The sequence below is a fragment of the Cynara cardunculus genome (genome assembly GCF_001531365.2).
Source record: "Cynara cardunculus var. scolymus isolate 2C chromosome LG 12, CcrdV1, whole genome shotgun sequence".
Taxonomy (NCBI): domain Eukaryota; kingdom Viridiplantae; phylum Streptophyta; class Magnoliopsida; order Asterales; family Asteraceae; genus Cynara; species Cynara cardunculus.
In genome coordinates, this window is record NC_037539.1 from 7,244,524 (window position 1) to 7,261,359 (window position 16,836).

The 16,836-nt window shown below is 34.5% G+C and overlaps 1 protein-coding gene across 1 annotated transcript; it reads right to left on the reverse strand.

Moving 5' to 3' along the window:
• Window positions 1-13,199: 13,199 nt before the first annotated feature.
• Window positions 13,200-16,203, reverse strand: LOC112522881 (protein indeterminate-domain 12-like). Its single transcript, XM_025132203.1, has 4 exons — window positions 15,979-16,203; window positions 15,475-15,833; window positions 14,846-15,245; window positions 13,200-14,269 (listed from the first exon to the last, which is right to left on the reverse strand). Exons 2-4 carry the CDS (start codon window positions 15,677-15,679, stop codon window positions 13,318-13,320), a joined length of 1,557 nt encoding a protein of 518 aa, XP_024987971.1. The 5' UTR covers window positions 15,680-15,833; window positions 15,979-16,203; the 3' UTR covers window positions 13,200-13,317.
• Window positions 16,204-16,836: the final 633 nt, after the last annotated feature.

Sequence of the window (16,836 nt, forward strand, 5' to 3'; positions counted from 1 at the left end):
GTGTTTGACTTTTCTTATAGAAGTTTGACTTTGACTTTGTTTAGTTAGTTTGACCATATAAATAGGTTAATCTTTGTAATTAGAAGGAGAGGAGCTCATTTGTAAAAACCATACGTATTAAGAGAGTTGACCATACTTTGAATGCTTTGACTTTTCCTCTCAAAGTTCATATCATGTTCTTGAATGCAATATCAAGATTCTGCCATTGTTGTGAAGTAAATGAAGATTGATCAGTGAAATAGGACTCACAAAATACTATTCTAATCATCTTCTTATCGCAAACAATGTTGGCTTGATTTTCGACCAACCAGTCCATTCCCACTACTACATCAAAATCTTTCATAGGCATGGGAAATAGTCTGATGGGTAGCTTACATCCCTCAATCATAATAGTGCAATTATTGAACATTATTCACAGAAACTTGACCATTAGCAGTATTAACTTCTAATTTATCGTCAAGTGGCACAGAATTCATGCGAGCATACAAGGAAAATGATGGGGATATAAATGAGAAGTTTGCATCCGAGTCAAATAACACTTTGGCATGTAAGGAGCTCACAAAAAACATACCTGTTACTACATCGGGTGTAGTTTCTGCTTCACGTTTGGTCATTTGAAAAGATCGACCCCGCGCCCCACCCGATCCTCTGCCCATACTTGGTCTCCCAGGGCCGGTCGAAGTATTGCTTCCCATAGTGAGTTGTGGAGCTTTCAATTGTGGGAAATTATTCTCGAAATGATCTGGGGAATTACAATGAAAACATTTTCTGTTTTGTCGACAAAAATTTAAAGTATGCCCAATCTCACCACAATTAAAAGACTTTATGGGTTCTGCTCGGCATTCCCCTCGGTGATACTGTCGACACCGGGGACAGGCTCTTTCCATCGGTCTCTGCATTGCTCTATTATTAAACTTGGTAATTTTTTATCCTCGATAACTTGCCGAAGGTCCTTCCCATTTTCTTTTCTCCATCTGTTTCCCTTTTTCACTTCTATTTTTTATTCCTCTCAGTGATCTCTGCTGCATCTACTGCCATTGGAAAGGTAGCAAGATTCATTGTTATAACAAATTCCCTAATGGATGGTTTTAGACCCCAAATTTATCGTTTTACTTTTCTAGCTTCTGTTGAGATGTAATGCTCAGCAAACCTTGAATATTCTATGAATTTCTCTATGTATTCTCTGACTGACCCAGAACTCTGTTCCAATTTTAAAAAGTCTTCTTCCATTTGTCTGACCGCTATTTTGGGACAGAATTGTTCTTTAAATCTATTCACAAACTCTGCCCATGTCATAGTTTGTAGAATATCTGTTTTGGCCAATGATTCCACCTCCCACCAAAACAAGGCATTTGACTTCAAGACAGAAACTGCAAATCTGACTTTATCTGATTCCGCACATCATATAGTGTTGAATACAGACTCTATCTCTTTGATCCAACACATGGCTTTAACTGGATCTCTATCTCCCAAGAAAGTTGGTGGCTTGCATGTTAAGAACATCTTTATATCTCCTTCCCGATTGTTGATAACTGGAACTGTTGGATTAATTTCAACTCTGCCAGTCTTTATTCTGGTAGGAATCCCCATAATAGAAGTCAAGGTTTCCCGTAGCTTTCCCATCTCTTCAGTCAGCAGAGGATCACATATTCTGGTTGTGGCATATGCTTTGATTCATGTTTTCAGAGTTAGATTCGGCTTGATCTGCATTATTTTCTGGTTGACTAATTCTGCCTCTAGTCTGCCCTTTGCCTTGACCTCTGCCTTTGCCCCTTCCTCTGCTTCTGCCTCTGCCCTCAAAGGTACCAATATGAGCTATAATAGGAGAATCTTCTTCTTCATTAGTGGGGTTGGGCGGGTGATCCTTTCCGACCTTCTAGATCTGCTTGTCATCTGTGGATTTCAAATTTTAATAAACATATTTTCACATTCCAAATATAATAAAGTTTCCAAGTTCAGTTATGTACCTGTAGATTCAAAATTACATTGGCCAGATGTAATCCAAAAACACCTTACACACTGATCTCTTAACTTATCATATTTATTCCAAATGGTCTAACTATGTTTGGGACCCTAATATACAATGAAATAGTTTAAGTCTAGGCATTATGCATGTGAATACCTAAATCTCTTAAACTTAGGCTCTGATACCATCTCTGTAACACCCCCAAACCATACATTGCATATAACATATATTTCATAAATAGAATACATATTTTCTCACATAGGTCCATAATACAAGAGTCTATAATGTACGATACATAGATAAAAAAATTCAAAAGTACATGCTTCCTGTATCTTGACATCTAATCTTCCAAACATGGCTAATCAAGATCTTCATACACATAGGGAAGTAATTCACATAATGCTTTTTCCCTTATTCTCATTACCTGCACACATATTTTTGAAAACACAAAATGAGGGTTAGACATGAATGTCTAGTGAGGTTCCCTTTTATGTAATGCAGGGTGAAGATCACCAAAATATTTATTTCAAATAATCCATCTCATGTATTAAAGACTGAAAATCACATTCTGTTTTGGTTCGTCGGGCCTCTGGTTCTAAACCATACTTGAAATATATTTTAATAAACATAACCAGAGCTTTTATTTCCTCGTCCAGAGCCTCTGGTTGTACTAACCAGAGCCTCTGGTTTATATAATTTCTTGTAATATTCTCAAGTTAGGCTTCCAACCAGAAAGATAGTCTTCTTCATAAAAGAATGCTTATACAGAGCTCTTATCCGACCAGAGCCTCTGGTTGTACTAACCAGAGCTTCTGGTTCATATAGTTAGGATCAGCCAGAGCCTCTGGTTCAACGTGTGAGTCGACCAGAGCCCCTCTGGTCTGTCTTTCGTAAAAAAAATACTAAGTATAAAATTTCTTTTTCTTTAAAACTTCTTAAAGCATGAATTTGATACATAAGCTCTTATCAATAGATACAGAGCCTCTGGTCCAACTAGTACGTTGAGTAAAATTTGCATATTCATCAAATCAATAATAAGAACCCTCTGGTCCAATAGTGAGGACCAACCAGAGCTCCTCTGGTTTTTCATAAAAATGTACACTCTATTCCAAAATACTTATTGTCAAAACCAACGGCCATCTGCCATATTTTCCCATAATCATAACATCAATACTATTATTTCTAATAAGAACAACATCTTTGAATCCTCAAATCACCAAGAAGAGAGAATTTCAATCTGTTGTAATCTTATTAGATATATTAGCAAGAGTCATATCATGCATACACACACAACGACCATCCTTATTACATCCATAATCCCTTGTTTATAGCAATAGCTATCCATCACACACAACGACCATCCTTATTTCCCCTGAAATTCATATGAACTATTTCATCCAATGACAGGCTGCAGACCTTTCTGTCAGAGTGAACCTCGTTCATAGTTTTTATCCACATCATATTCTCAACATAGGTTTATATTCAAACCTTTCAAATCATAAGAACACTCTGTTCTAGATCAAATTGCTCAACTCATCTTGTTCTTCCCAAACAGGACATGGTTTTAGAACTGTTTCTAACGAACAGTTTCTGTTTAATCTTTTCTAAACAGGTTCTAATCTTTGTACCAGAAAATATTTCTTCAAAACTGTTTATAAACAGTTCCCACATATTCTTTCTAATTTCAATCATTTGTAACTACCAAATATAGGTTTGAACAACAGATTATAAACTGACGATTATAAAGTAAAAAGGTTAATAAAACTCACCTTGATAACACAAATTTTGCATGTTATCACACAACAATTTAACAGAATTCTTAACAGCAATTTCTTCAAGAAACGCTCTTTACCGCCTTTAAATTTCTCTTGTATATTTTGTAAAATAGTGAACTGATAAGGTTTTTACCTTATCCTCTGTCTTTTATACTTAGGATGAGGCGGTGATGGATTTCTTTTAATATAAAATCATTTGGCGGTGGAAAAATAATGTTTTATAATCACCCTTTCTTAACTATGAAGGTTTGAATTATAATAATATTCTCACATATTATATTATCATATAACCGCCTATAAAAATTTCTACATGCATGCATAATATCAAATTACCATACATGTGCACATAATTCTTGCAAATATTATCATAATTATGCATGTCATCACATAATTCGTATAATAAACACATAAAGTTACCTTGACCCATGTTTGTAGAAAACCTGGTTATAACATGACAAAATGGTAACTAATAGCCATGATTTTAACAATTCAGTGTAACCATATGTCATGAATTAGCCATGCTTAATATGAAATTTTCATGATTATAATTAGTTTATGGCCATGATTTTAATTATTATGTGTAACCAAAAAGTAACCAGTAGTCATGATTTTAACAATTCAACGTCAACATATGTTATTAAACGGCAACAGTTTATATAAAATTTATGTGGCTATAAATAGTATATGGTCATGGTATTTTGCTATTTCGTGTAACCAAAAGGCTACCAATAGCCAAGGTTCTTAATAATTCAGTGTAACCATATGTCATGAAATGGCCATGGTTAATGTAAAATTTGCATGGCTTTAAGTAGTTTATGGTTACAATTTTAGTTAACTCATGTGACCAAAAGTTAATCAATATTCATATTTCTAACAATTTAGTATAACCAAATTTAATGAATTAGCAATGGTTAATATCAAAATTTGTGTGGTGAAAACCGGTTTATCGCTATGGTTTTAGTTAGTTTACGTGACAAAAATATAATCAATAGCCACGTTTAAAAAAAATCAGTGTAACAATAAGTCATGAATTGCATGGCTATAAGTTGTTTATAGCTACATTTTTAGTTATTTTGTATAACTAGAAGGCAAACAACAGTCACGGTTCTAACAATTATGGAAACTATAAGTCACGAATTGGTCACAATTAATATAAAATTTATGTGATGATAATTAATTTAAGGCCACGTTAAAACAAATATACGTGATATTAGGGTAATCATTGGCCGCCATAAAAATAAACTGTGTGGCCATAAATAGTTTATTGGCATGGTTTTCTTTATGTTGTGTAACCAAAGGGTAGCAAATGGCCACGTTTAACGTGAGTTTGTGTGGCGATAAGTAGTTTATGGTCATAGTTATAGTAAAAATGCGCCAATACCATAAAAATTAGACACATTTATAGCCACGAGTTTCAAGCTATGGCTTTTCATTAGATATGGTGACATATTTTAAACGTCGCCAAAAGAGTATCAATGGTCACGGGAATATAGGCTATGGTTTGATAAGAAAGAAAAACTGTGGCCAAAGGCCTATGGCCACGGTTTTTTTTCCGTGGCAAATGTGAGTTTTTGTACTAGTGAACCGAGACCTCCTCCAATCTGGAGCTTTGATACCACTTGTTGGGAAATTGGCCTAAGAGTTTCCCAACAACCCAAAAATGAACAATTATAGAGAAAAGAAGAAGACAAGAATTAACGTGGAAACTCTAAACCCGGAGAAAAACTACGAGCCTCCATATAGAAAATTCACTATGTGAAAAGTATTAGAATTGCACAGTTCTAACAAGCTTCAGCCGATAATGCCCACACTTTCAAAGTTTTAACTCATACCATTGTACTCCCTAAAATAAGATAACAAGAATGAAATAATAAAATATTTAAGGTGTACTTTGTTGGGATGATTTGAAACCTATGCCTTGTACCCATGTTTTTAAGTCTAGAGTCCCCTTCACCTATCATTGCTCTACCAATGTTGAACAAGCCTTCAAAACTTTTCTTCTATTTTAGTCAAAACAATTCTCAACATAGAGCCATTATTTCCATGAAAACCCTTGGACTTGCGCATGAATATGAACAGACAAGTGGAAGGAACAAAGACTAACCCATGGTGAAACTGAATGAGAAAACTAAGAAAGTAACAAGCATGTACATTGGAAACATACTAAAGGTAAGGTAAGGTAAAACACACACAACATATGACAATAACACATCCGTAGCCTAAACTGCTAGCCCTCCCCAACCTCTCAAATTCCCTTCTACACCACACTAGCTAGCTACAGGTCTCCATACCTAGTCAACTACCCTAGTCGTCAGTTTCAAAGTACTTGTAGTCATGTCCTCATAAATATCTAAGTCCATCATGTCCATCCTCAATTGCTCATCTCACATCCTCCTCAATTTTCTCATCCACCTCATCCATTCAACCATCAGTCTTTCTAACTTCCTTATTAATGTCGTCATTTGTGATTTATTTTAAATTATATTATATTGTAATTTTTATGTGTTATGTTTCTAACAGGTGCGAGACACTGACAGTTGGAGATCCCAGTCCGAGGCCTGTAAGGCCAATTGGGCAATCCCATTTAAGGGGGTATCAATCAAGCACAGTGGGGGAATCAATTGGTGTTTCACAACATCATCATTGAATGGTATGTTCATTGGTTTTTAATATATAGAATTTTCTTGTCTACTAACAACTTAACTTGTTTATTGTAGAGCGATACATGGAACCATGACCCACTTTTTCTGGGGTGTATTGAGAAAAGATGCTCGTTGAGGGTACGGCCAGGATCGCCTACTAATAATCCAATCTACATTTACCTGAAAGCGACTAAAAATTAGTTTGTTTTATAGGCTTGGTTAACTTCTAGTACATTTCAATAAATATATTGATACTATTAGTTTGGGCTGCCACTGTTGGGCGGACGTTTGGCTAATTAGATAGATTGATTGACATTGTGATTGCCATTCATATTAGAAAACTATATTTGTCAAAACAAACAATTTATGTAACATCCCAAAAACTTCAATATATCAAAAATAGTATCCCAAGATTATACACTTACATTGCAGTAGAAATAAAATCTCTAACTTAACATTACAATTTAGATGAATATAATTTTGCTTTGTACATCAGTGCCTTAATCTGCATATATTCTTATTAGGTGTCAATTGTCATATCTCTCTTTATGCCACTTTTGTTTACAGTCTAATAACGACATGAGTTGCAAAAGTTTTATAAAAGTTTGCATGGGTGAGCCTAAGGCCCACATGCACGAATAACAACTTTTACGATAAGCTTAAATTTGACGAAAATAATATTTTTCACAAAGCAATGTTGTTATAAAAATGTGTCTTTTCCACAGAGCTTTACCTGACGAACTCTTACAACATGTTTGCTTTTACGGCTTAAATCTAGCAACCAGACAAGCTCATAAAGCATGTTGCCCTTATGGTCGGGCCTTGACCAACAAACTCACACACCATGTCTGTTTTTACAGTCAACACCGTAATACACCCATTCCCACACACATATAAATATGTGTAAGTTCAAAATATCACATGTTTACCCATATACAACATATGATAAAATCATGAACAAGTTTAGCAAGCTTCAAAAAAAACATAAGTAAATCATGAAGCCCGTTTAAAAAAATACATGAAACTCACAGTATAAGTCGTAACCCCGAACCAATCATCAAGGTGGCCACCGTCCCCCCATGTTACGTTGAACCAGCTGAGATCAACCTACAAAACTATCGTCTTCTTTTCCTATGTGGACCTTTGCCTTAGATCTCGATGGTTTTTATATGAAACTACAACCTTCCCACCCCTTTTATAGTCAATCTCGGCGTTAGTTTACCAACCTTTCGATTGACTTCATAATTCTTATGATTTAGTAATTAAATCACAATTGATCACCTTTCTTTTTTGATATTTAAATTAAGTGGTTTGATTAAGGGTTACAAGAACCCATCAACATTCTTTAGTTTGGCACCTTGACAAAATAACTCCTTCCATTTCTCTACTTGATATATTTTCCCCTTGATTTAATTGAAGTGGTAAAATATAATACTTTTCAATGGTTATTGCAACTTATATGTTCAATATATAGTCGTTATGCTGCCGAAAATGATTGAAAATTAGCTAACCCTATTTGTTTTGGTACATTATAGGAAAGGTATGCAGGTTAGGGACGTATGCCAACACAGATTGCAACATGGTTCTTATTAATGACTCACAACTGTTGGAGCAGAGTGTTAGAGGCTGGAAGAAGGGCCAAATGTTTGGATTTGGGACCACTCAGGATCCCCATTATGTTATGATAAGTGATTTTAGTGCCAGTAGTAACATGGGAGATCGTTTATTGTCGGTTCTTCATTGGTCATGTTTCTTTTATATATATATATATATATATATATATATACATACTAGGTTCGAATCCGTATATTACATGGGGTATTTTAAATTAGGAAAATGAGTTGAGACTTTTCATTTTCTTCAGGTCTAACAGAAAACTCTGAACATTAACTCTGAAACATAAGAATTTAGAGTTCTATTGTTAGGCTGGAAAATAACTCTAGACTTAACTCTGAATATGAGGAATTCAGAGTTGTCTTCTAAGTCTAGAAAGTATCTATGAGCATAACTCTGGGTCACAAGAATTCTGACTTCTTATAACTCAGAAACGTAACTCTGAACTTCAACTCTTAAGAGGAGTTCAGAGTTGTATTTTAAGTCTGGGAATAAACTATGAAACTAAGTCTGGAACAGAACAATTCAGAGTTATGTTGTAAGTCTGAAAAATAACCAATATCATATGACTTCATGTTGGTGATTTGTATCACTAATGTCATTTAAGTATAATGGGTTAATTTGTTGACCAATGTAATCATGATAAATATCGAACAAGTAAGAATGGTGTAGAGTGCACACTTGTTTGAGTTTATTTTGATTTAAACGACGGGGGTTTAGGGGTAGCGCCCCTGGTGGCGGGGTCCAAGGGGGAGAACCCCTGGCTGGCGTCGAATTCGAATTTGAAATTTTAAACCCGGTTTTGACTCTGTTTTGAAAACCCGGTTTTTTAACTGTCGTATGGCAATTTTCGACCGTTTGAGAAAAAAGCTATGATTTGGTCATTGGATTTTCGGAACACAAATTTGATAATACGGGGAAACTCTTTATTCGGGAAAAACCACTGAATTTTATCCGATTGAAATTTTGATTGTGCCATCGAAATACTTCAATCTGAAAGTGATACACGACTTTTAGTGGATTCCAAGCCATCGAAAACCAGAAATTCTAACACTTCACAGCTCAGACTTCGTTTGAATTCCTAAACTCATACTTACAAGTCTGAATTACACTTGACTTTCAGACTTCACATGTCAGACTTCATTTGAATTCCTACATTCATACTTAGAAGTCTGGAGGCCACTTTAGAGTTAAATTCAGACTTACAACTCTAATTTTCCCAGACTTTCATACTTGTATGTCTTACAAGTCTGGATAACTCTGTATTTCAACCGAGGAAAAGAAGTTTAGACTTATCCTCATACTTTTATACTGGTATGCCTTATAAGTATGGCAGACAACTCTGAATTTTAACTGAGGAAAATGAGTTCAGACTTGTCCTCAAGCCTACAAAGAAACTCTGAACTTTAACTCTGAAGCACAAGAATTCATAGTTGTGTTGTTAGGCTGGGAAACAACTCTCGACTCTGAAGCACAAGAATTCTTCAATTGTGTTGTTAGTCTTTGAAAAGAAATCCCTTTTCATACGGAAATCAGTTAAGTTTACAGGGACATATGTCAATTAATAGGCCCATTTGAACCAGTAATGTAAATTGTGTCTACATACATGTTTAGGCGGGAAATCCTTATAACCGTCGCACAATAAGACGACACGTAGCAGCCAAATTACTTATTTATTAGGTGTGTGTGTGTATATATATATATATATATATATAATGTCATTACTTTTGATCATGAACAAAATTACTGATTTTTTTTTGTCAAACATGGAATATTTGCATATACTTGAGCTACAAGAAAAGTTGATGAAGTTAAAGGAAAACCAACATCGGTGGAAGGTTTCATATTTATAAAGAAAATACCTTATTTCTAAACTATTTTTTTTAAATAAATCAGAATTACCAACGGATCATCGACGAAATGCTGTCAATGATGATAGATATAACTAACGGTAAAGGTCCCTCGACAATCCATCGATGATTAGCTTCGTCGGTGATTAGTTCCCTTGGTAGTCCATCGATGATACTGTCGGTAATCCGTTAGTGAACTTCGCGGTCAGTGATTTGTTGGTGACTGAGGTCTCATCGGCTAGTGGTGATAGCCATCAGTGAATCAATGACAATAGCTTTACCCATGAAAGTTTTACCGAGAGACTTCCACAAACGGATTTCACCAATATTGTTTATGCAGCCTTCAGAATTTTAGCGTTGACAACATTATGATTAGGGTAATGTGTAAGATGATACTACTATCAACTAACTCGAAGCACAATCGCATGAGGCGGTTAAAAAGTTCAAGTTCAAGGTTGAATCACTGATAATTATGTTTTAGGAGATTGAATGAGAAAGGAGTGAGTACACAGATAATAAACATCTAATTAATGGTTTGATACCATATGAGATTTGAGTTACGAATGACTAACAATTCATTAGAATCACAAGACAACGTTTGGCAGCGTTTTCTAGTATATTGAGCTTTACAAAAGAACTTGCAATAAAAAAAAAGAAACTATATAATAGCTAAGACTAAAAACACTTAAAATTACAAAACTAGCCCTATACTATATTTAATGAGTAAATAACATAACATAGTCCAACAATTTTAGTTTTATTTCCATTCCCTTAATTGTTGTTGTACTCATTATGTCATAATAAAATTTATGTTAATGTAACAAGCACAATGCTTCAATTAAAATAACATGTTATTGCTCAAATTTCAATAACATGTTTCAATAGAAAGAAATAAAGAATCATACCCATTAAAATATATATCAAATTAAACAAATCTAACATATCTTATCTAAAAATAGGTTTTAAAAAAGATATAAAAAATTTCTCAATCTTAAAAGACAGAGAAAATGTTTTCGAATATTATGTAATCAATTCATTATAATTAATCATCTTTTCATTCTAAACACTAAAAAACTTTTCTTTTTAAGTTAACTAAATAAATACATAAAAAACTTGTATATTTCTCTCATAACCATAAATATTTTCTCAATTTTATTTATCTAAGGCATTTGAGAGTATTTTACTATTCATCTTTATAAAAGTAAGCTTCAATTTTTTAGGTGTATCAAAATGAAACAAACATTGTTTTTAAATGGACCATTGTATTTAATTTTTATTCTATGAAACATAAGAGTACATGAAATGAGCTTTATAGAACGCTAAATCTGTATCAATGTTATTATAGACTGTCTTATATACTTAAATTTATAGGATAAACATTTTATAGTAAGTTTATATATATAAGGGTCCATTCAAGGAAAATTTGATTAGTTTGTGATAACTTTGAGATCCAATCTCAATCACAAAATAATGGATAAATTAGAAAACTAATATTTTTGGTGATTTGACTTAAAATTATAATTAAATGACATTTTAGGTATTTTAAATTTTTTATCTCTTCCCCCTCTTTCTCTTCTACCTCCGGCCTCCAACGAAGACCATGTGATACCCAAAATACACCAAGATACACAATGTGCTACTCAAAACACACCAGGTAACTTTTAGACTACTGTGATATCAATTGTGCAATTGTGGTACCACTGTGGTACCAACTGTGGTACCACTGTCGTAGGTGGGTGTTTAGTAGTTGATCATCGGATATGGCGTCTTGGTCAGACAAGATGACCGAAGGAGGTCAGCGAAGTGGTGGTGGGTGCCGGAGAAGGCCACTGGATTTGGTCCCTGTGTGTGTATATATATACATATATTAAAATAATTAAACTAATTGAACTAATTAAAGTAAATTGGAATATTAAACTAATTAAAGTAAGTTGAATAATCAACACAATTTACTAATTTACCCTTTGGTTTATTTTAGTAAGTAATATTAATTATCTAAAATGATTGGCTCATATTGGACCTCACAGTTACCACAAACTATATAAGTCTCATTTGATTAGGCCCCTATATATATACATATATAGAGAGAGAGAGACAGAGAGAGAAAGAGAGAGTGTGTGGAGGTTCGTTTAGGAAAGATAAATATTTTAGAAACTCAGGAATGACCTTTTTTGAGTATTCATGATAAATAACGTGATAAAATATTCATGAGGAATGGGTCATGACTAATATTCATGATCAATACATATTCATAATGAATACTCAGAAAAAAAATGGTTCTTGGATTCTTAAAATATTTAACAATCCTCGAAAGCTCACCCCTCTCTCTCTCTCAATATATATTACTTTCATCCTATAAATTTAAGTATTATAAGACAATCTATTCTAACATTTTTATAAATTTATATTACATTTTTTTAATTATATTCAAAGATAGAGTACGTCTCACCCCTTAGGGGTTGTTTGTTTACCTCTTAATAATTCCATTAAGATGCAACCTCTGAACAGTTAAGAGGTGAATCTTGTTTGACAAAAAAAAAAGTCTACCTCTTAATGGTTCTAAAACCTTTTAAATGATTTTGTATCATGAATCTCCATTGACCATTAAGAGCCTTAATTTCATTGTACACAATTACCAAACAATTATATTTCATTTTGCATTATATCATGAGAACCTCTTAATCATTATTACTACTTAATCATTATTACCACTTAATCATTCAGTAGGAAATCATTCCGCAATTGTCAAAGATATCCAATATGAGATTAAATTTTTTAAACATAATATGGTATTTTCATGTTCTCTTTTCCCTAGAAAAAAAGATTCTGCCATGTGACTGTTACCAAAGTAGCAACAAAAATAGCCAATGTTTTACAGTTCTACAGAAAACACGTTCTTGTTTTCCCTCTCTGCAAGTTTCTGAGACCATCAAAATAAAGTGGTTCGTGGTACCCTTTTGTGTGGGATGGTATATCTTGTAATTGATCAACTGGTCTGTTTCTTACGTTTTAGGGTTTTCAATTAGAAGGAAAAACAAAGTAACGTATGTAATTCAACTGGTCTCTTTTGCAAGTGTAGGGTTTTGAATCATTGAGTATAGTGTTAAACAAAAATCTTACATTTTTGGATTTAAACCTAAGAATAATCAACTGGTTCTGAATGATATTACTTACTCTGTGTAGGTTGTCCTTGTTTTGGTTTACAGCATAAAGAATTTTTTTCCTTTTGGTTGTTCATTTCTTTTATTTTTTATAAAGTGGTCAGGATATCCGTAGTGTAAAACAACTGTAATACTTGAAATACGCGAAGCATTCATAGCTTTCGGAAATCTCCAATCCGGAACTAACGAAATGGAAAACTGGGCTCAGGGTTCATCACTAAAAACAAGTTTAAAAAGCAATGAGCAGCAGAAAGTAAACTACAAGTACTCCATAAAAGATGGGCAGTTCTTCTGAGCTATCCAAACTAGCTAACCTTGCCATGGTATTTGGTTTTGATTGTGGTTCGGATGCAGCTGATGATAGGGTGAAGAATTGGCCATATGATCAAGACCAGCCATGCTAAGGAAATGGTGATCAGTAGGAGTTGGAAATCCTCTAAGACCCAAGAAATCTCTCGTCAACTCATCGTTCCCAACGGCACCTTCTTTTCTGGTGTTCAAAAGCGTTTGGGCCGAAGCTGGTGCTTGTGGGAAAAGCTGTTCTTGGTAACTATTATGATCTCTTTTAGTAGAATTGAGCATGCCATTGAAGACTTGATGGATATTATTAGTTGGCCCTAGACTAGTAGAAGTCAAAGAATTAGGATGAAGCACCTGCGGGTGAGCATGATGGTCCATGCAACCAGTGCTGACGACATTAGCAAACCCACCGCTTGCTTCCAACAAGCCATGATGGTTATCACTTGCAGACAAACTGCCTAGGGCAGAAGCATTATGATGATGATGAAGAGATGATAGTAGAGGTGTACACATGTGATCACGTTGAAGGGTTTGGTGGGACCCACTTAAAATAATGGACTGCTGTTCATGTGACATGGAAATGGCAGCAGCAGCAGCAACAGCCGAAGAAGGAGGAGGTGCAGGATTGCTCATGGTTACACCCATCTGAGCTGCCTTTTGGAGCAAAGCAGTGGCAGACATGTGAGAAGAAGGAGAAGGAAGATGGAGACCATTAGGGCTAGGGTTTTGCTGTTGATGATGATGATGATCTAACCATGATGGTAATTGATGATTATGATGTGGACTACTCGATCCAATGTTGAAGCTAAGTTGTGGATGTTGGAGGAGATGTTGTGGTTCGGTTTTCAGTGGAAAATTGATGGGTAAATGGAGAGGAAGGTGGTTTAAAGAGGATGATGATCTTGCAGTTTCTTCAGCTAAGGCATCACAGAAGGCTCGGTGAGTAATGAAGCTGTCCCTCCTGTAGTGAGACAGAAGACAAAAAGATGAGAACACTTGCAAAAAGAATGAAACATCTTACATTTAACCCGTGTTAATTAATCAATCATTACATTTTCAAAAAATACATGTAAGATGGAACATTATAGTTGGCAACAATGAATGTATATATACATACAATCAACGTTGATGGTAATACTCATTAGTAATAATTGGTTTTGTGTTGGAACCAAATGTGTTTAATATGATATCATGGCATCCTCTATATATATTTCACCTATATATATATATATATATATATGCCCAACATCTCACATGTTCGTACCCTTGTCACCCCCAAGAAGATGTGCCACATCATGATCGTGGGACATAATGACCCTTGTTATCAACTGGTTTTGAGTTTGAAGCTCTTAAGTTTTTGTTTTTTCATGAAAATAACAGTGAAATACTGAATTTAGATTGAAGCATGATTAGAATAAAGTTTAATCCTTTATGTCCTCTACTGTTACACATGTGAAGTTCCTTGAAGTTTTATTTTATTTGATTTTAACTTTGCTTTTATTTACACAAGTATAGAGTGATCAATCGTTGGTATTACCTTGAAAAAAGGGTACCACAATCGCATCGATATTCTCGTGTGCCACAGATCTTGGAATGAGCTTTCCAATCAGACTGAACGGCATAACGTTTTGAACACTTCTCACATTTCCACTTTTTCTCACCGTGCTTTCTGGAGAAATGTTTCTTGATACCTGTAAGATCTCCGAGTGCTCGCGATGGCTCATGGTGCACACAACTCGGCTCCGGGCATACATATACTTTCTTCCTAACTACCTCCAGTTTTGATTTTTGCTTGAGTTTCCAAGGCAAATTATGTCCTCTTCTGTGCAACTGAAGATTCTGGTCTCTTTGAAACCCTTTGTTGCAAATCTCACACAGGAATCTGTTTGTTGCCATAAGTGATTTTGGAGATAAAGCTATCACTTCAGCTTCTGGGTCTTTTTATTCCATTCCCAAAATAAATAGTATCAGTATTTAATCCAAGAAAAATGAAACCCAGATAAATGGATCTACAGAGAAATCAGGTTAACTAACGCTCTTGAGAGAGAGATCAAAAAGAGAATCAAAAGTTATAATATATGTATGTGTATGAATGTATGTATATCCAAAAACTGGTTCAAACAGGAAATTAACAAAAAGTTTGCATCAAGTATCTAATTAATTTACCTGGATTTCCTGGAAGATTCCTCTTTTTCTTGTTTGATTGAGTTTGGTTGTTAGTACTGATTGGCACAGAAGCGAAGGACTGCTGCATCTGTGGTGGAGGGTACATAGTACCAATTTCATTCCTGTTGCTGGACGAAGATAGGCTTGCTTCATTTGATGCAGATGTTAAATTTGACATATTGTCATCCAAAAAGATGCCCTTCATTTCTTTCTCTCTCTATCTCAGTTATTAAATGAACTGGATTTTTCTTTCTTCAATTCTTTTTATATTATAAAGCTTAACCGATGAGAGACAGATCAACTTTCAACTTTTTGCATCCTCAAGAACCATGTCATACAGATCTGAGAAACAAGAAACCCTAAAGGAAGAAGAAGAAAAGAACAAATGATTAGAAGAGCGAGCTTTTTTACCATCTTTTTAGTTTGTTTTGATTAAAAAAGGCTGATGAATCAAAGAATAAGTTAGAGAGATGTAACTAGAAATTAAAAGTGAAAAGCTCAAACCTGACAGTTAGCAAACTTCTTCTCCAAGAGGGTTTACAAGTATAGCCAGCCAACTCTCCAAGATGATTCAACGCAAGAATCCACACACTTGAGTACAAATATACCAAAACAAAAGACAACCCAATTCGTACAAGTAGAAAACAGGTTCAACAAGAGAGAGAGAGAGAGATATGTGGATGAGAAGATATCTTTTAAATTGGACCTCTTTCTAGCTAGCTCCAACCCATCAAAATGAAACCAAAAAGGCAACATGAGGAGGAGGGCAGAGGGGCAATGTTTCTGACGTTACAAGATTTTGTCCTATTATTTGTTTTCTTCTCAATTCCAGAAATTTTACCGCTTGCATTATTGATTTTGCTTTTAAGAGTATCTACTAATCTTTTTAAGGGAATTACTACTTTGTTTTTCCCTATATACATATGCATATGTGTGTAACTTTTCACCTTCACCAGCTTTCTAATCCTCTTAATTAAAAGAACCCTAAATTAGGTCTATCGATCATCATGTTTAAAGGTGAAAGAGAGTCATAAAGAAACAAGAAGTTAGCTTTTTGGATGAAAAAGGAAGTTATAATTAAGATGCTGATATTGTATTAGCAACTCATGCAGTGCATAAAGACAACAAATAGAAGGGAAATAAGTCTAGCCACACACTAAACTTTGGTCATGTTCGGAGCACCAAATTAATAATGCGCGCAACAAATATGAACGACTACAGTTTCTCTCTTCATACTCCCAAGCAAATTAGTGAGATGAAATAGTGGAAATCCTAACATCATTTCTCAAGCGAAGGAAAATTATACGACTACTTGTGCCTAACATATACTATGAACAATATATATATATATATATATATATA

Excerpts from the sequence above, each read along its gene's own strand:
- LOC112522881 (XM_025132203.1), bottom strand. The coding sequence starts at position 15,679 with ATGAAGGGCATCTTTTTGGATGACAATATGTCAAATTTAACATCTGCA. Across the intron at positions 15,246-15,474 it reads GAATCTTCCAGGAAATCCAG|ACCCAGAAGCTGAAGTGATA; the intron begins GTAAATTAATTA and ends TGGAATAAAAAG. Across the intron at positions 14,270-14,845 it reads TGTGGTACCCTTTTTTCAAG|GAGGGACAGCTTCATTACTC; the intron begins GTAATACCAACG and ends GTCTCACTACAG.